The 20,373-nt window shown below is 38.1% G+C and overlaps 1 protein-coding gene across 2 annotated transcripts in view; it reads right to left on the bottom strand.

Moving 5' to 3' along the window:
- The window catches only part of GABRG3 (gamma-aminobutyric acid type A receptor subunit gamma3), a 772,615-nt gene that overhangs the window by 311,649 nt on the left and 440,593 nt on the right, over positions 1-20,373 (bottom strand). For both annotated transcript variants that reach the window (XM_089693488.1, XM_089693489.1), the window contains exon 5: positions 13,856-13,938. In XM_089693488.1, the coding sequence (XP_089549614.1) occupies positions 13,856-13,938 (83 nt within the window). The remainder of the gene's footprint in view (positions 1-13,855; positions 13,939-20,373) is intronic.

Genomic DNA, 20,373 nt, shown 5'->3' with positions numbered 1-20,373 from the left:
CATGAACTTTCCTATGCAACACACCAGGGGATAAGGTACGGCCTTGTCCTAAAAAAAATATTAAAAGCTTTTTTTTTCTGTAACAGAGGTACATTAATGGTATATAGGGGAGCTGGCATTTAGAAATAAAAAAAAGGTAAACTTAGCCTTTAAGTTTGGAGCTCTTCTACAAATGAATTGAGGTCTGCTAGGTAAAATTATTCCTAACTCTCTATTCTTAAGCAGAATGGACCAATATTTCCTAATTATGTTTTTTTTTAATTTTTATATGTTGCCTGCCATACTACAGTATGATGACTGTTGATAAATCTTTCTCCTGATTATCATTTCTTGATCCTTGTTCTTGATAAGATCACCTCTGTCTATTTTATTCACCTCCTCAATATATTCCCTGATAAATTTATCACTGTATCCTTTATCAATGAACTACTTTCCTGCTTCTTTTTTAGCCTGTTATTTAAAAATCTTCTTACTTAGTGCAATTCCTGTACATCCTGAGGAGTTGTCTTTTCAAAATATTAATCAACCTACAGCATTTCTTCCAGCTGGTCAGGTCCGTGCAGACTTGACATTCCTCCTCCTGCTATAAGCTCATGGTCATTTCAGTGACCGTGAGCTTACAGTAAAACTGTTCAGTAAGCAGACTCTGCTGAACAAATAGCTGTGATAGTAGTGGCTCTTCTTCTTATAAATGCCCCCCCCCACTCTTCTTTTCTTTTTTCCTGCATTCACCCCTCCTCCCAGCACCAATTACCCCCACACCAATCCACCCCCCCCAGATTCCTTCCTCTGCCTCTCCCACTATCTTTAGGTGCTGCAGGGGCTTTGAAAGCACCAAAATATGTGCCCCCTGCGAATCCAATTTCCACCGCAATGACCCCTACTGTTGCTGGCCCGGATTTCCACCTCACCCTCCCGCCTTTGATAACTAAGCATAGTAAACAGTGAATGCATAGAAATCTCTATGATAATATAATATTAAAAAATAAAATTGCAAAAAGCAGAGAAAAATTAAAAAAAATTAAATTTAAATGTAAAAAAAAATAGTAAAACCTTGCACTAAAAATAGTAAAACCAGCATGCACAGCGTATGCCCCTGCAAGGCCATGTTTACCCACCCAGGGATTCACAGGTGTAACGTGCATCCCCGTGCAGGCAATCAAATTGATGAAGGACACATCTGTTGCTCCCAATTTGATATCCATGTCCAGGTCCGGGTGCATGTCCTTGAGCTCACATTGTCTGCATTTGGGGTTGTGCACCCACACCCACACAGGTGTCAGATTGGGAGCAGTATCTATGCCTGTACAGACATTGGATCCCAATTGCGGGTAAACACAGCCCTCCACAGGCATACACTTTAGTATGTCCCATGTGAACAAGGCTTTAGTAGCAATGTAGCAGGCATTTTATAAGTTATGTTGTGTTTGTGTGCACAAATAAGGATTTTAGTGTAGTTTTGCTGAAAATAGCAATTTGATGAACATTTACGCATCTATTGTGAGGCCTTAAAAAATCAGTAGCACTTTTTTTCATTGCATAGGCCGCGTGCTTTCAGAAAGTATATGGTTTGCGGGGTCTTTTAAAAATTCTAAAAAATAACATCCAGATTTTTTGAGAAATTGTTTTTACAGTTTTCACCATTTCACAAAAAGGCGCAATTTAAAATTTACAAATGTTTGTTATTTATTAACTCAAAACAATTTTAGCTTTTCTATTTATTGGGAATTTAGCAGGAATTGTATAAATTCTGCCATGTATGTATCCACTAATAATAATTTTAGTGTATTTCTAGCAAATATATTGTTTTAATAAACATTTGCGCAAATATCACAGGGCATAAAAAAATCATTAGGACAATCCTTTTTATTCTACTGGTCCTATGCTTTCAGAAAATGTATGGTTGGGGGTCTTTCACAAACTCTGAAATCTGTAAGTGAAAAATAAAAAAAACAGCCTGGCCACCTGAGTTTAAAAGTGGAGCGCAGGGCCTGACAGCGAAAGGGTTAAATAAAGTTCTGGTTACTATTTTGTTGTGTAAACTCTATTTCTACATCTAGGAAAGGTTTTTGTGTTGGACTTACTTCCCACGTGAGTATTATGTTTTTGTCATTACTGTATCATCCGTATTCCTCATAAAGCACTCCAAACTCTGTCTATCACCTACCTAGCAAAATGTAATCTATGATGTGGTGATAAAGCAGCAATTGCTCAGGTTTATATCTATATACCTTTGCATTTTCCCACATAGCCATGAAGAGATTTGCTACACTGGGAGCAAAGCCTGCTCCCTTTGTAATTCCCCTTATCTGTTTATAATATTGTCCTCCATACCAGAAGAAATTATGATCAAGGCAAAATTTAAGTTATAAACTTTCGCTCTTTCCTACACAGACCCCTATCTAGTTCCATAGCCCATTTTGGTGCTTTTAGAGCATCCTCATGGCCTATCACGGTATATAAGGACTTACAGTTGTGTCCAAAATTATTCAACCCCCACTGAAATTGAGTGTTTTGGCCAGTTTGACATTGCTTTTGATCATTCAGTCATCTTGCTTACATTTACATTAAAGAGGCACTTGTAGGTCAGACAAATATAACATAACAGTTATAATGAAATAACCACAAATGTCTTTTCTGTGCTCACAGCATTATCAGTTTTATTCAACCCCCAAGTGACATTCAATCTTAGTACTTAGTACAGCATCCTTTTACAGTTATAACAGCTTTTAAACGTGAAGCATAGCTTGACACAAGTGTCTTGCAGCGATCTACGGGTATCTTCGCCCATTCTTCATGGGCAAAGGCCTCCAGTTCAGTCACATTCTTAGGCTTGCGCACTGCAACTGCTTTCTTTAAGTCCCACCAGAGGTTCTCAATCGGATTTAAGTCTGGTGACTGCGATGGCCACTCCAAAATGTTCCAGCCTTTCCTCTGCAACCATGCTCTAGTGGACTTGGAGGTATGCTTGGGATCATTGTCCTGTTGAAAGGTCCAACGTCTCCCAAGCCTCAGGTGTGTGACGGACTGCATCACGTTTCCATCCAATATCTCCTGGTACTGAAGAGAATTCATGGTACCTTGCACACGCTGAAGCTTCCCTGTACCTGCAGAAGCAAAACAGCCCCAAAGCATGATTGACCCTCCACCATGCTTCACAGTAGGCAAGGTGTTCTTTTCATCATAGGCCTTGTTCTTCCTCCTCCAAACATAGCGTTGATCCATGGGCCCAAACAGTTCTAATTTTGTTTCATCAGTCCACAGAACACTATCCCACAACTTTTGTGGTTTGTCCACATGGCTTTTGGCATACTGCAGTCGACTCTTCTTATTCTTTGGAGACAGCAAGGGGGTACGCCTGGGAGTTCTGGCACGGAGGCCTTCATTACGCAGTGTGCGTCTTATTGTCTGGGCTGAAACTTCTGTACCCACATCTGACAAATCTTTTCTCAGTTCCTCAGCAGTCACACGGGGACTTCTCTCCACTCTACGCTTCAGGTAGCGCACAGCAGTCGAAGTCAGCATCTTCTTTCTGCCACGACCAGGTAGCGTTTCAACAGTGCCCTTTGCCTTGAATTTGCGAATGATGCTTCCTAAGGTGTCTCTTGGTATGTTTAACATCTTTGCAATCTTCTTATAGCCATTGCCCTTCCTGTGAAGAGAAATCACCTCTTCTCTTGTCTTCCTGGACCATTCTCTTGCCTTCACCATGTTTGTAACCACACCAGTAAATGTCTAGAAGGAGCTGAGTATCACAGTCATTTTAAAGCTGCCTAATTGGTGCTTATTATGCTTGATTGCTGCTCGGTGACATCCACAGGTGTTTTCAATACCTGATGGAAAGCACCTGTATGAACCTCTGTTCTTCAGAGTGGTAGTCTTTAAGGGGTTGAATAATTGTGGCAATGAAGAAACCACATAAGAACCATTTACTACTGTATTACATAAACAATTGATGTCATTTTAGTTGCATTTGGGTAGTTACAACGTCCTTGTAGGATTTGATTCTGAATACAATTCCAAATGTACACTATAGTCCCTAAACCCCTTTACAGCATTGGGGGTTGAATAATTTTGGACACAACTGTACATCAGACGTTACTAGTATGCATTCAGAATTTACCTGCATGAACCAACGGTTGCAGAAAACATTCAATGTATTGTCCCAGCTTAGCACATACTGAGTTGATGCCATTTACTATAGGTTTACCTTGGGAGCATTAACATTTTTTGTGGATCTTAGGTACTATGTATATTATTGGTACCCTACAGACGGAAGGCACCAAAATATTTATTTTTCACTCCCATTCAGAATTTTCTATTTTATACAAGTCTTTCCAATTCTTGTTTGTATTTCTTTGTTGGGTTATTCTGCAATATACTGTAGGTGTCCCTATCACTTGGCAATCTTTCCATCTCTCTCAAATAGTCTGATTTCGATAATACCACTATGCCCCTTACTTTTTCCACCAGCTGGATAATTACATATTTCTTTTCTTCAATTTGGTGAATACCTTCTGTATTATACTCATGATCCTTGTATTTCTTTAATTGCAATTTCTTTAAATTGTCTGCAATCATCTTTTGTAAACATTTCTGCGGTCATTGATTTGTGGGTTAAACATGGATTTGTTTCTTTAAATTGCTATATATAATTTATGTCTTTCTACTAACAGCCATGTATATGACATATGCTTATATATTTTCAAATTTCTTTAAATTCTTGATGGGCACAAATTATAAACCTTTATCCACAGCCTTCAGTTCATTTTTACTAATATTGTGAATACCCTCTTCTACTGTTTTCTTCTATGCTTGTTTCCTCTGGCTCCTTCTACATCCCTTCTTCCTTCTGGGGATCTTTGGGTACCTCTTTGGGTCACCTCCTGGTCTCCGGAGTTCCTCCCACAAAAGGGGTACTCAAAGATCCTCTTTGCTAGGTTCTTTTTTGTAAATTCTGGGGTCTGGGGATCTTTGGGTACCCCTTTGGTGGGAGGCACCCCAAAGACCAGGAAGGGAACCTAGAATTTACAAAAAGAAGCTAGCCAAGAGGATCCAGGAACATGTCTTTAACATCATGACTGGATATATAAAAAAATCACCTGCCTAAATATTTTACAGCGACCCATCACAAGGAACCCACAAGCAAAGTAAAGACACTCAGTCAAAGGGAGTCATGTTTGGAGATAGGAACATTAACCCCTAGGGGACTTAACATGGACATTGATGTAAATTGTTTCATATCTGATTTGTAGGGTAATTTTAATATTCATTGTATTTAATGTAAGCCAGATAGTAGATCTAGCTATAGCAGATGCTATTCATTGGATCCTGTCTAAAAAATTGGCCCTTGTATATGAATGTGAGTTAGGGACCTTAGATTGTACACCCCTTGAGGGTTAGGGACTGATGTGAATGTGCAATATATATATGTAAAGCGCTGCGTAAATTGACGGCGCTATATAAGTACCTGAAATAAATAAGTACCTGAAATAAATAAATAAATAAATTCTGTTCTTTTACTTTATTTTCTATTCTGTTTTATGCGATTATGTTTTAGTCTATTATTTTCTATTCTGTTCTATTAAATTCTATTCTATTCCTTTTTTTCTATTTTATTCTGTTTTATTCTATTACATTTTTTACTATTCTATTCTATTAAGCAGTCTAAGTAGGACTCATCATCCTATTTCACTTTTTATACCTTACTATATTTATTGCAATATGCTTCCATTTTGAATTCAAATTCATTTTCAAATTCATTTTCAAATTCGTATTCAAATTCATTTTTAAATTCATTTTCAAATTTGACTAATTTATTTTGTTCTAATTTATTTTGGATTTGTTGAAATTCATTACTATTGTGATTCTATTATCTTGTTACATCCAAATTTCCTAATAACGAAAATTGTGTCTGAATTTCAATTCCTAACTAAACGGATTGCACATGTCAACTATCTAATATGTTATCAACCCAAAATTCAATTTTTTACCAGATGAATACAGCTTTTGTGGTGCCATCTCAGTGAAGAAAAGATTATTTTGGTGGTTTCTCATATTGGTGTTTAATCTAGCAACCCCTTAATATTTGCCTGCATTTATTATTATTCATTCATCACGATTTTACTGCTGTATCCATTAATACAGACAACAAGACTCAGCTCTGCCCCCCACTCCCTCATCACTTTTATTGATTGACAGGGGGCCAGCAAAGCCAGTGAGACACAGAAGTAAGGGGAGAAAAAAGCTGCAGACATACACAGCTCTGGATTGAACAATAGCTAAGGTGAGTCTAAGGGGTGGGGGAGGGGCCCAAATTAATGCCTAAACACTCTTCCTTGCATTAAGGTAAAAAAATGTTTAGGCTTTAGAACCACTTTAACTAGCTGCCGACCGCAGATAGCCGAATGACGGCTGCACTGCGGCCGGCCAGTTCTGAGTGGACGTCATATGACGTCCTCCCAGAACGCGCTCTCCTGCGCGCCCCAGGGGGCGCTCACCCGGCGATCTCCGTGATCGCTGTGTCCTATGGACACAGCTGATCATGTGATGTGGTAAAAGGCCAATCACAGCGGCCTTTTACCACGTGATCAGCGGTGTCCAATGACACGCTGATCAGAGGGAAATGCAAGTGCCGGTTCTCGGCTGCACTTTCCTCACGCTGTCAGATCGTGAGGAAAGTACTACCGAGAACCGGCAGTTGTTAGAGCGGGGATCGGCACCGATCATCAGGGCACTGATGATCAGTGCCCTGATGATCGGTGCCCAGCACTGCCACCCGCAAGTTCCGCCCACCTGTGCCCAGCAGTGTGCCCACTAGCTCCGCCCACCTGTGCCCAGCAGATCACCCACCTGTGCCCAGCAGTGCACCCACCTGTGCCCAGCAGTGCACCCACCTGTGCCACTCTGCAGTGTCACACACCTGTGCCCAGACGTGCCACCTACCTGTGCCCAGCAGTGCCACCCACCTGTGCCCACCCACCTGTGCCCACCAGTGCCACCCACCTGTGCCCACCCACCAGTGCTGCCCACCAGTGCCACCCACCAGTGCAGCCCAGCAGTGCTGCCAGTCAGTGCCACCAGTCAGTGCCCAGCGGTTGTGCCAGTCAGTGCCGCCAGTCAGTGCCCAGCAGTGATGCCAGTCAGTGCCGTCTATCAGTACCCATCATCAGTGTCACCTATCAGTGCCGCCTATTAGTGCTGCATATTAGTGCCGCCTATCCGTGACACCTCATTAGTGCTGTCTATCAGTGCCGCCTATCCGTGCCACCTCATTAGTACTGCCTATCAGTGCCCTTTAGTGCTGCCTATCAGTGCCCATCAGTGCCGCCTATCAGTGCCCATCAGTGCTGCCTCATCAACGCACATCAGTGAAGGAGAAAAAATACCTGTTTGAAAAATTTTATAATAGAAACAAAGAAACTTTTTTTTTTCAAATTTTTTTATTTTTTTATTTATAGCGCAAAAAGTAAAGTTCCCAGTGGCGATTAAATACCACCAAAAGAAAGCTCTATTTGTGAGAAAAAAATGATCAAAATTTCATATGGGTACAATGTTGCATGACCGCGCAATTGTCAATCAAAGTGCGGCAGCGCTGAAAGCTGAAAATTGGCCTGGTAAATAAGGGGGTATAAGTGCCTGGTAGGCAAGTGGTTAATTTACAAACCCAAGTAACATCTTAAGGTTGTCAATATGGCACTTGTAGCTATAAAGCAGGTAGATGGCAAGATGACGGACGTTGCATAGCAATAGGAAACATACGATGTTCAGTATCAGTGGTTTAATCTATAGTTCCCCTTTAACATCTTATGGTTTGCAATATGGCGCCCATAGATGTATATCATGTGGTTGGTAAGATGTCGCTGGCTGCCTAACATAGCAAATACAAAATGTCTGGTAGTTAAGCAAGAACAAGGCATAGTGACTCCTTTTCCCCCACGTGACTGGTGAAGAAACATGTCCGTTTGGTCTTATGATGTCATCATGCCAGACAAAAGTGACACTTTTTTGGCTTGTAAAGCGCATTAGGGGGCCAGTGCATCCTTACATGCTATATAGCAATGTGCACAGATTTCTGTGCACTTTTTATGAGTGGTTTTCTGAGATTATTTTAGAAAATATGAAGTTTTTAAAGATTAAAGCACAAAGATGTGTTTTTTGGTTTTACTTGAGTGCGATTGTTAGTGCGTAATTCCACCCTGGTGGTCTGGTTAAAAGAATTTGGAGAAAATCTGAAATTGTTCACTGTTTTCAGTGAGGAGAAGGAAGCAGAGCCAAATCTCCCAGCATGCCCACCCAACACTGCACCCAGGGCATGTGCCCATTCTGCTCATCCCCTTGTCCTGACACTGTGGTCCGCTATTCCTTTCATGTACTGTATCTACCCATCAAGGGGTTACCTACAGTTAGGGACAATTGTTCATTCCTGAATGCATCTGTGTGCAAAGAGGGTTGGAGACCTGTTTCTAACTGCAGGTAATCACTTTATGTGTAGATACATAAAGACATCTGCAGCTCCCGTTAGCCTGTCATTGTCTTGTACAGACTGAACAGCTGCAACTGTCCAAACGTACCTGCCAGCACAGATGCAACAATATGCTGTCTACAGCTACTGTCCACACCTGTCCATGCCCGTTGTCCATGTGAAAGAGGCCAAAAAATCATGAAACATTTGGAAATCTGCATGTGTAACAGAGATGTACTGCATATGCGTGTGTGTTTTTTTATTCTGCCCCAACATATACATTTTTTATAGGCTTAAAACAGGTTTTTTGTGTTTAAAGTGTTACTAAACCCACATCATTAAAAAAAAACTATCAATAAATGCTGTATTACATGCTGTTCATACTTACTCATTCACTATGGGATTTGTTTTCTGCCAAATAAACTAGATAACCTTGCTGTTCTCTCTCTCTCCCCCTTCTGTCCATGTCCCCAATGCAGCTGGAGATTGTGCAGAGCAGTGTTAGCTGCTACTGCATTTGCTCAGTTTCCAGGGAGTTTCTATGCTGAGCATTTCCTCTCTATCACATCTGAGCAGCCCATGTGACACATGTGGGCTTATGCACAGTGGTAAATGACAGCCCACTCCCTCCCTCCCCTTTCATGTGCACTAACCAGCTAAACACAATCGGGGGGATATTCCACATTGATAGATGGGGAGCTTTACCTCCGTGTTATCCTAAGACACAGGTTGGAGGGGTGTGACACAGCCTGTGACTGGGAGAAATCCACCCAAACTATGCTAGTGCCAAAAAATAATAAAGATTGTATTTCAAATATATATTTGTATTTAGAACAGTTTATTGATAATAATTATTTATTTTTACTCTGTATCCCAAAAGCAGTTTTTTTATTTTGAACATGTGACCAGCAGCAGAGGACTAGAAGCTCCTCCTGCCTATGTTTCCCTACAGACTGGCTGGGAAAGAGCTTGGTCATATAACAGATGTATATCGATTAGGAAAAAAGTGCTTAAATAGGTTTTTCCTATTAAAATAATTACAGTGCCATCATCCCCTTACAGAAAGAGAAAGGAGTGTTTAATTTAGACGAGACTTTCAACTTTAGCTTGACATTTATACCTTCAATTTCCTTTCCCCAAAATGTAATATAACAGGGAAATCATAAACACAGAGTCTGATGCAGCTGTGCATTGTAAGCAATCAGCTTCCAAAATCAGATTTTCGTAGCATTGTTCAATTATGCTTTGACAATAAAATGTAGAAGCTGATTGGTTACTATGCACCACTTCACCAGATTATGTGTGCATCAGCTTTAGTAAATCCACCCAATGTGTTATTGTAGTTGAGCTTTCTGTTTGATCAAGATTGTTTCTCAGAATTGAAGCTATTTCTGGTGGCTCATGCTACATCTATGTTGTTTTGGATTCAGAATAGAGAAATACATTTTAGAAATGATAATACAAAGCACAACAAAGATGTGTAACATGAGGTACACTGCAGCAATCATACAGTGAAGTAAAAGCTGACTGGTTGCTCTGGGTTATTGTATTTTTCATATCATTTTTGTTTGCCTTGCCTTACTGTATATTACAAAGTGAATTGCATTTTTATTCTTTGCACAGACTTACCATGTCTATTTAAAAAATAATAAATACTTTAGGGGACAAAACTTTGATATTTTAGTTTATTTTATTCCTTGCATTCTCCCTTCAGCTTATATTTATTTGAAACACAATCAAGTGCACTATGATAATAATAGTTATCGTCATAATATATTTAATATTCTTTGTTGCATCTTGTATAGTGTGTTTACTTGGTTTACTTTTTTTTTCAATTCAATATTGTTCCTTTTTTTCCAGACACTTTTTTTTACATTTAGGAAGCCTTCAGAAGCTGCATCTGTATTATCTCTCTGCCAAAGGCTATATGTTTGATAGATGAGGAATATTTTTAAGCTCAGTTTGATTTGATCAGTATGCAACTCCTCCTGGCTTTTGATATTTTGCTTTAATATAAAAGCAATATGAAAGCAATATTTTATCTAACATATTGTTTGTCATGTATAATGCCGCTTCTTATTATTGAATTATATAATTGAATTAAACTATATCCATGGGTTATTATCATGCTTAGTGGCTAAATTCCATTAATTTTTGCAATACTGTTTTCCAGCATATTACATATAATACCATATTGTTTTTCTACTTTTAGATCACTCCTTTACCCATTTACCAACATATTATTTTGATTTTGCTAATTGTTCACAATGTATTATAGTCACAGTAGTATATTAAAATATTGTTCAAATATACTGTATAAGGAAAACAGCTGACATTTTTGAGTATGTATTTACTGATGTTCATTTTCAACATTAAAACATTATTGTGTATCAAACTGGCACGATCAAAAAACAGTCACTTTTCCTGGCTATTACTACCTTTTATTTTATTACATATAATTATTTAGGTTACTGTGTTTAAAGCTGAACTCTAGTATAAAAATATGTAAAAATTTAGAAGCCAACTACATAAAAAAAAAAACACAGAATTTACTGCAATACTCAAGTTCAATCCGGAGCTGCACAAATTGTAATTTCTTTCCATCAATAGATAATGTCTGTTTTCCAAGTTGAGTCATGGCCATCATCCTTCATTCCATTTCCTCTTAGTTTGGGTTTTAATGGAATTACCTCCTGATTGAAAGTTCTCATTTCGGCCTGAGCTCAAATTGCTTTCTTACTGAATGACACTCACAGATCCTTACATATATGCTCCCTGTCACCCCCACAAGAGTAAAGGACTCACGATATCACCAAATCGGCTGGAAGATTCTTGTGAAAAGAGGGGGTTTGTAATAACTATAAGTCTGTGAGGTTTATTTACTAAAGCTGGAGAGTGCAAAGGTAGGATCACTTCTGCATAGAAACCAATCAGCTTCCAGATTTTATTGCCAAAGCTTAATTGAACAAGCTGAGGTTAGAAGCTGATTGGTTTCTTTTCAGAAGTAAGTCTAGTTTTGCACTATCCAGCTTTAGTGAATAAACCCCTGTGTGTGGCCAATGGTTGGATCAATAAATAATTTGCATGCTCATGTGCAATGCTCTTTGTTGTGGATTCTGAAACCTCAGTATAATAATTGCTTATTCTCAATGTTTTTTATGATTTGTGCCTAGAGTTCTGTATCAACAGAACCTGGATAAAAGTGGTAGTCTGACAGTGAGACAATCTCAAAGAACACCTTAAGTTGATTTCATCCTGTAATAGAAAACTGCTTGGTAATATAAAGAGCTGATTTTTTAGATATTGAATGAGTATACATACCTAGCTGCAGTTCTTAACCAACTTTACCTGCAGTCAGCAAATGCAGAATTTGCCCCTGACCTCACAATGTCAATACATTTTAATGATTAGTTCCATGAAACAAAATTAAGCCACTTCAGCAATAAATATATGTTTTCTGACCAGCAGTCTAAACAAATCTATACAAAAGTTACAGTTTCAACTGAAATTAAAAGTTTAAACCTCAAGCAAATGTAATTTAACAGAAACAAGCAAAAGTATACAATGTAATAACCTGATTAACACAAAAGAGAGTAGGAGTAATTGTCCAATACAATCCATTACATTTAATTATAAAATTGAAATACTGCATATAATAGAATCTCATAGATGTTAGAATAGATGTTAGCTAGATGCATGTTAAATTCTACTAAGAGCACATAGAGACTAATGAGACTGAATACAACTATGTATAATTATCAGTATGAGCATATTGACCAGCCAATATGAAATGTTATTCTCTACAGAACATGTTTCCATACCACTGAGTTTATAGTTGTATCCCCTATCTGGGCATCAATAGTGTACCCTGCTTCCAAAATCTTTGGCACAATCATCCACCATTACTGTCCCAGACTCAGCAAGAGTGTAAGGAATATTATCACTCCTTTGTTTCCTGGACAGGTGGGGTTGCCATTGGAAAAATTATGATCCTTCCTAGAATACTTTATGTATTTTATACTGTTATTATATCAGCACCCTCTAACTCTCTCCTTATACTACATGCAATCCTTAATAATTGTTTTCTTGCAAGGCAATAGACCAAGTGTGAATAGACAATATGTTTCATCTCATATTATTACAAACTCTAGCATTACCTTAACTTACAACAAAAAATGGGTCCACATGAAAAGTGATATGATGGGATGCTTCTATTTAGGAGGTTCCATGCTGAAACCCAAAAATATGCTGCCTACCCCTTTATTGTCAATTAAAACTTCTTTGGAAACATTGCTGTTCTTCCACTAGAACAGGAGACAACCATATTTAAAATCTATACTTGATTTTCCACTCTACTTTGTTGTCAGACAGCTGGGGTGACCAAAGTTGGGGACCTGTTCCAGGGGGATCTACTCCACACCTTTAAAACTCTTTCTTGAAGCACACCGAAACTTCTTTAAGTAACTTCAAGTGCAACACTTGGTCTGCAGCATCTCCCTTTCTAATATCATCATGGTATCTCAAGAAATTGCTTATTTAAATCACCCCAACCCCACTCTATTTTTGTTTTTCTATTCTCTCTCTTAGTACATTGTACTATGAAATGTTCTGAAGTGGGAAGGGGAACTGGGTAGGATTTTCTCAGAGGCTCAATGGTCCACAGTCCGCCGGTGGTTTCACAGTGTACCCTGCATTGGGAATCAGCTCAGTAAAATTTGTTTAGATGTCATGGTGTTGATACAACACAACGAAAGTTAATTGAATCCAGTTTCTCAATTCTATAAGTTATTTTGTATTTCCTACTATTTTTGCAGTTAAGAGATGCAATACTAAATTGTGGAAATGACTGCAACCCCATCTTTCCATTTCACTTTTGGATTTATTTATTGCATATTTTAAGGATACTATCCTGTCTGACCATCATAGCAAATATTTTTTCTGATCCTTGAGTAATTATATTATTAGTAATGGTATTTAATGTCAAAGAGTCTCAGGTTTACTTCTTTTCCTAATTACACATTTTTCTCCTGTTAGCTGCACTGCAGTAGGTGTGTCGCAGTAGGTAAAATGTTAGATAAATTATTAAATACTTTCATTTAGGAAACAGCATAGATAGCAAATCTATGTTTAAAAGTTAACAGAGATATTAAATCGGTTGTAAAGTGAAAATCTGCAGATATTTTTAACAAAACCAGAAAAAGCAAAACATCTAAAATGCAAAATGACTACAGTGTCAAACAGATCATAGTACACATGAATATACAAGCAAGCAGCATGAGAAGCTCACAATTTACTGCAAACACAGCACAAACTCTGCACTTTGAAACCAAGGCATACTTATCAAATGATACATTGCATAAAATATTGGTCTGACACAGAATTAATACTTACAGCTGGAGAATATGAGTGGGCAGGAATGTTCATCCATAGGAAAGTTGTGCAGCTGAAGTTGACATTCAGCATTGATGGTAAGCCTAGAATGAAATAAAGCATCACTCGAATAACCAATATGGAAATCTGTTATTTGCTATTACTTGCAATGAACAAATTCAATGAAATGACAATACTAAAAAACATCATCATCATGATCATCATCACATTAAAACATTTAAGTGGCAAAAGAAATACATGTATACAAACCCCATCCTGGATTTTTATTAGACGTACAACCTAATTCACTATAAGACTAAAATGAGTTTGCATATCTAAGTTTGGCATTTTTCACATACTAACTTCTTTTCAATTGAACTTTTAGCGCTTTGATTTTTTGATATGCAAAATTTTGACAAAAGAAATATATTTGTGTATTTGCACAGGCTAAATGCAAATGCTCATTTTACAGCTGGTGTTTGTGTTTCTTTTTATAGTAACTGTGTATCACAAGCAATTGCCTTGTTTTAACCAGTTGTTTCAAGGGGTATGGGTGGATCACATACATGTATGTCACCAGCTGAGAGGCATACAGAACATCACTCCCATGACCTGTTTCACCGGACACAGCAGCATATTGTGGCTCCTGGTACCCAGCAGCTTTGAGAGTTCATAAAAGCTGTGATTCCTATAGTAATGGCTGTGATTGGCCCACAGATATCACCTGGTACCTGGGTCAATCACAGCTGTGGGCCAATCACAGCATACAATAGTAATCACAGCTGTTATGAATGTAATCCATTCATAACAGTTAAAAACATTGCTGTTTTTTTGATTATCACTGTAACAGCAATGAAAGTTTAAAAAAAAAGTAAAAAAAAGTTTAAAAGTTTATTTTATTTTTGTTTTTTCATACTGTCACCAGTCAGTATCCCTGGTAACCACCAAACCAGTTATATGATGACGTTGCACTGCACTGGTGACAATATGTAAAATTATTTCTTCATTTTCAAAAAAATTGTGACAAAAAATTACAACTTCAAAAAACTCGCCATGCCACTTACTAAATACCTTAGACTGTCTACTTTCCAAAAAGGGGTCATTTGGGGGTATTTGTACTGTGCTGACATTTCAAGGGCCTCAAGAAATGCGATAAACCATCAGTACATCAGGATTGGCCAGTTTTCAAACATATTTTCCATAGTTTGTAGATGCTATAACGTTCATACAAACCAATTGCTAAACACTTATTGAGATTTTATTTTACCAAAGACATGTAGTAAAATAAATTTTGGCCTAAATTTATGAAGATAATAAATTTTATTGGATATGTGCTATAATAGAAAGTAGAAAATATTGTTTTTTTACTGTTTATATAGCAAACAAAAAACACAGGGGTGATCAAATACTACCAAAAGAAAGATATATTTCTGCGAAACAAATTACCGTAAATAAATTTTATTTGCATACAGTGTTGCATGACCATGCAATTGCCAGTTAAAGTAGCACAGCTGAATAACATAAAATAGCCTGGTCATGAAGGGGGTTAAACCTTTTGGAGGTCAAGTGGTTAACTAAAACACTGGTTTCACTTTTTTCTTGTTTTGTGGCATCTCATTGCAGCCACTTTCCATTTCTGTGCATTTTTTCCAATGATGTCTGCATGGCATTTTTCAGAGCAGGTATCCTGATGGTGGCAATATACTTGGGTAATGTGTGTTGAAATGGCAACTAGCTGTTTCCATGAGTTACCTGTGTGACAGAGTGATTCATGGACAAAGTGTTGTCACTTCACAACAGGAAGTGCAAAAACAAAGCCCTTTATGACAGAAACACCAGTTATTATTTTAAGAAAAACTGCTAATTTAAATATGTGACTTCTAAAATTATATTACATAATAAATCTCATATGAGATTTTAGAGATTAGGTTTACATTTACTTTGGAAATTGAGGTAGTTTACAGCTAACAGTTTACGTACAACAGGTGATATTTAGCAGGTGACAAACAAAGGGGGTAATTTACTAAAGGCAAATAAACTGTGCACTTTGCAAGTGCATTTATGCTCATTTTACTCAGCTCTTAGTGAATGTGGTGAGACTTCACTTTGTAAAGAGTATGACCAAACCGCAGTGCAAAAAAATTATATATATATATATATATATATATATATATATATATATATATATACACATTTCATCAAGTGAAAACAAGTAAGTGAACATATGTAAATATATACATTTTGTATTTATTTATTTATTTTTTAATGTATACAAACAAATAAAGTCCAAAAGTCCCAAATCAGTGGTGAAACATGTGCTACAATCAGAATATAGTGCTCAAAAAAACTCTCCAACGTGCCCACACAATCCGTGACTTCCAATCTGGCCCACACTCACCAAATAGAATGGACTCTTAGTTGGTAGGGCTCAAGAGTCAAACAGGCTTAAAGGTGGGGTATATCCTCCACAGATGTACCCCACTCAGGAAATCCTTGCTTAACAAACTGTAGATTGTTCCCCAGCTTGCAGGGCAATTCTTCTTTTCAAGTTTGTAAGGAAACCGCTATTAACGTCTGAACAACGCTCATGGAGGAGGTACAGGACACACTCCGGGTGACATTTCCCCCGGACTATCCTCTCTCATACAATTTATCAGTCCGACCGCAACTGCAATGACGCCATCATACACCCTCACTGCTGTGTGGCGGAATATTCCTTCTTTCGAAAATCATCACCAATAGCATCATATCGTTGAGCATAAAAAGTTGAGTAAACCATAAAAGCAGGCCACAAATTAAGTAATATTTTTTTTATTTACATATACAAATGTTTGTACTATGCATTATAGTGAATCCAAGCCATAGTATGCAGTACTGAAACTCATGCTTTTAGGGCTCATTTAATTTATGCTTTACTATGTGTTTGAACAGTACATTAGTTATCAATGCCTCTGGTTATGGCCACCACATAACTGGTGGAGTGAAGCTATGCCAGTGAGGTTTTGTGGTGGCTATTTTAAGGTCGGCAGAGCATACTGTTCCATACGCTTTATAGAGCACTGTGTGTGCTCATGTTTGTAATTTTATACATTTTTATACGTTCTCCTTTTATTTATGGAGAGCATTATTATTCTTTAATCTTTTGATGAGTGATTGTTTACACAATCAGAGCAGAGTGGAAGAGATTAGCACTGCATTTGTGGAGCCATCAGATCTTTGGTCCGTGACGGGGAAAAAGTGCTTTGGCCCTTGACTAATAATTAGGGTCTTACCTGAAGGTGAGCATGAATTGTGCCTGCATGCAGATCACGGGTGACTTATAAGAAGATTTTTAAAGCATGTGGAAAGCATTGGAGGATGGACTTATATCTAATTAGAAATAGGATATTTATTTAAAATTAATAGGAAGTGTAACTAATTCTACATACTTTGCATTCAAAGAAAAATACTTTTGTGCAACTGACACTCTTGGAAATGGTGGGCCTGATTCAGGGGCGGACTGACCATTTGGAAACTCGGGCACTGCCCGAGGGCCCGGGGTCAGTAGGAGGTCCCATGAGATGCCCCTGGTATCTTTTTCATAGGCTTTTTTGAGTTTGGGCAAGGACACCGGGGCCCCATGATCCCCTATTGCCCGGGGGCCCCATAAGTTGTCAGTCCGCCCCTGAGCTGACATCATATAAACAAAAATAAGATCAGAGATCTATCTGTATTCAGAATACATCATTTACTATTCAGCAGGTTATTTGTTATTACATTTTTGACACAAAATCAGTAAAATAAGTGTCCTCTTTTCAGAAATGCAAGTACCCTGTAATTAGTCGCAGAGATTTTCAAGCATTTTGAAAATTTCTAGCTAGTGACACCGAAATGCTCATCCACATTGCATGCTCATTATTGTTTTCTGTTCACAACTAACAATGAAACGTTTGCTGCATATAAATCACAATTTGGATAATTTATGATCTGCCTCAGCTCACTAATGTCTATGTACTAAAATTAAAATAAACAGCACTGAACAAATATATTATGTATGGTAAATATAAAAATAAAAATGAAATGACTTTTATTGGAAACATATATACTTTGTTAAACCTTAAAGCAAAATTCCGGGCAAAAACATTTTTCCATGTCCTTGCTGCTGATCTCCTACCTTCACTGAATATGTCATCCATCTTCTGGTTCACTCACTAGTTGCTCTGAAGTAAGCTGATGATTTTAAAATCAAATCCCCTGTGGTTTCCTGTTTGTAAGACCAGTGGCTGCTATTCCTCTTATTCCCTCAGCCACTGATCTTGGCACAGCCCCTCTGTAGTTCTGGCCCCTGGTCTGTACCCACCCAGGCAGTGTTCTAAGAGTGACAGCTCAGGACATTCTGGATCTGTCCCACCTCCCATAGAGTCTCTGCACCTCCTCCACTAGTAACAGTATATAAACTATACATACTAGGGATGCCCGCATATATCGGTGGCCAAAAATACTGCAGTGTTTTAGTATTTTGTCAATAGGAAAAAAGGTGGTGATAATGGCTACCAAAAATGTGATTTTACCCACTATTTTGCTGTGATTTTACCCACAATTTTACCCGGGATTTTGACACAATCATGTGTAAATTGAGAGGTTTATTGATGAGCAAGGATTAAACTGTCCACACTATTGTGTTGCTTGAATGAGAGTAAAAAGTGACGATACAGTATAATGGTGAACTAGTAAGCAAAGGGGGTACAACATTGGTAATTGAGGTAGTTGGGGTAGTGGGTACAAAATGTATGTAACCTCTGCTTATATTTTCACAATTACACAATATGAGGAGAATATATGGCTATAACACCTACCACAAGCTGGACCTAATTCTTTGATGGGTATAGAAAATTAGCTTGAATTCTGGGAGACTACCATGTTCAATTTTATGCAACCTAAGCTTACATTTTTAAGTATTACACAACATGAGGAGAACATATAGATATAAGTAGGGATGAGCTCTTTGTTCAGTCCAAGCATAAGTTTGGGCTGAACACTATCTATTCAGGCATTCATCTGAACACCATCCATTTAGGGCATTTGGAGTGGGTAAATGTGACAACTGCTGGCTGTCAATGGTTGCTAAGGAAGCGTCAACTGCTTACACCCGCTGTGTCCTTACCAACCCAATCACTTACGTAATTATGAATCCGCGACCATGTAGGCAAATGGGCAGAGAATGGAGCATTACACAGTTGCCTAAATATGGTCACATGGCCATATTTAAGCATTGATGTCATTGTATCTGTAAAACAATGCAGGAAATAAACTGATGCTGCAGGAAAACCTTTCAGCATCTGAGTTATTGGGAGGCATGCAATAATTCATCTGTGCATATAATGTCAAATCAATTGTCAGTAGTAAAGAAAGAACGTACAGTTTACATGTCTTCTCTATCTCACATGCCTTTCATATTTAGGCATTGATGTCACCACTATCTCTGCCCCTTCTTTTATATAGCTGCTGACAGTACAATGCACTGTCATTCAGCTTTGTGCCCAACTTGTTGCTGGTGAGAATAAAATAGAAAAAGCATTAAAAACGTAACACGTGTGTGTTTTTGAAACATGTTTGCAACATTTTTAATGCATTTCAGGATTGGTTCACACCAATGCACTTTGTGTTTTGTCTGTTTTGCCATGTTTTTTTCAGTGTGTTTTGGCATGCATGTTTTTGCTGAATGGACGGTCGGAACATTTTTTGGGTGTCGTGCATGTCACAATCTTGTTTGCACGATCGCAGTGCATTTGTTGCGTGAAAAAATGTGCACTGTGATTGCGGCAAAAATGCCCTGCATTTTCAGATGCCATTGAAATGAATGGCACATGAACATGTGATTGCTCATTATCACATTTTCACAGCATGTTTTCAAAACGCTGGCAGAATTGCGGTGATTATGCCTGCAATTTGAAATGCTGTAGTGTGAATGGAGCCTTAATCTGCGTTTTAATCTGCCCAGCAAAAAGTTGGCAAAAAAAAAAATGCAAAACGTGCCAAAAACAGACATTCAAAAATGAATAATGAATATAGCGAGCGCTCAGAAAAACCAGCTGCTGGAACACTTCAAGGGATCACTAAACCTCATAGTAGAGACATTATATATATATAGTGCAGCGCTGAAAATGTAATAGAATAAGAAATATAAAATATAAAATATAAAATATATATGAAAGTCTTTCTCATGACAATAAAGTCAAATATGTGCAGGTCTTCTCCTCATTAGGTGACTGGAAAATAACAAGATTGCGCACTCACCGACCGCACATTTAAAATGCGCCTGTGTATGATATATTCCAAAAGACCAGCCAGGTATACAGCTCCAGATACCACACGAATCCTCCCTCTTCCACACTCTCATCCGCCTTGGGTGTAGCAATATCTCCAGATCCAAAGGTAGAAAGACAGAGATCCCCCTTTTTTGGTTCCGGACACCCCAAGAATGGAAGATGTATATCTGCACCCTCCAACTCAGTCTTTGTCCAGGCACTGTACACTTAGTTTAAAGAAGCTCCTGTGAA

The sequence above is a fragment of the Staurois parvus genome, unplaced genomic scaffold, assembly GCF_062004578.1.
Source record: "Staurois parvus isolate SC_StPar_1 unplaced genomic scaffold, SC_StPar_1.0 ptg000634l, whole genome shotgun sequence".
In the NCBI taxonomy this organism is placed as follows: domain Eukaryota; kingdom Metazoa; phylum Chordata; class Amphibia; order Anura; family Ranidae; genus Staurois; species Staurois parvus.
This window is presented reverse-complemented; position numbering and strand designations above follow the sequence as displayed.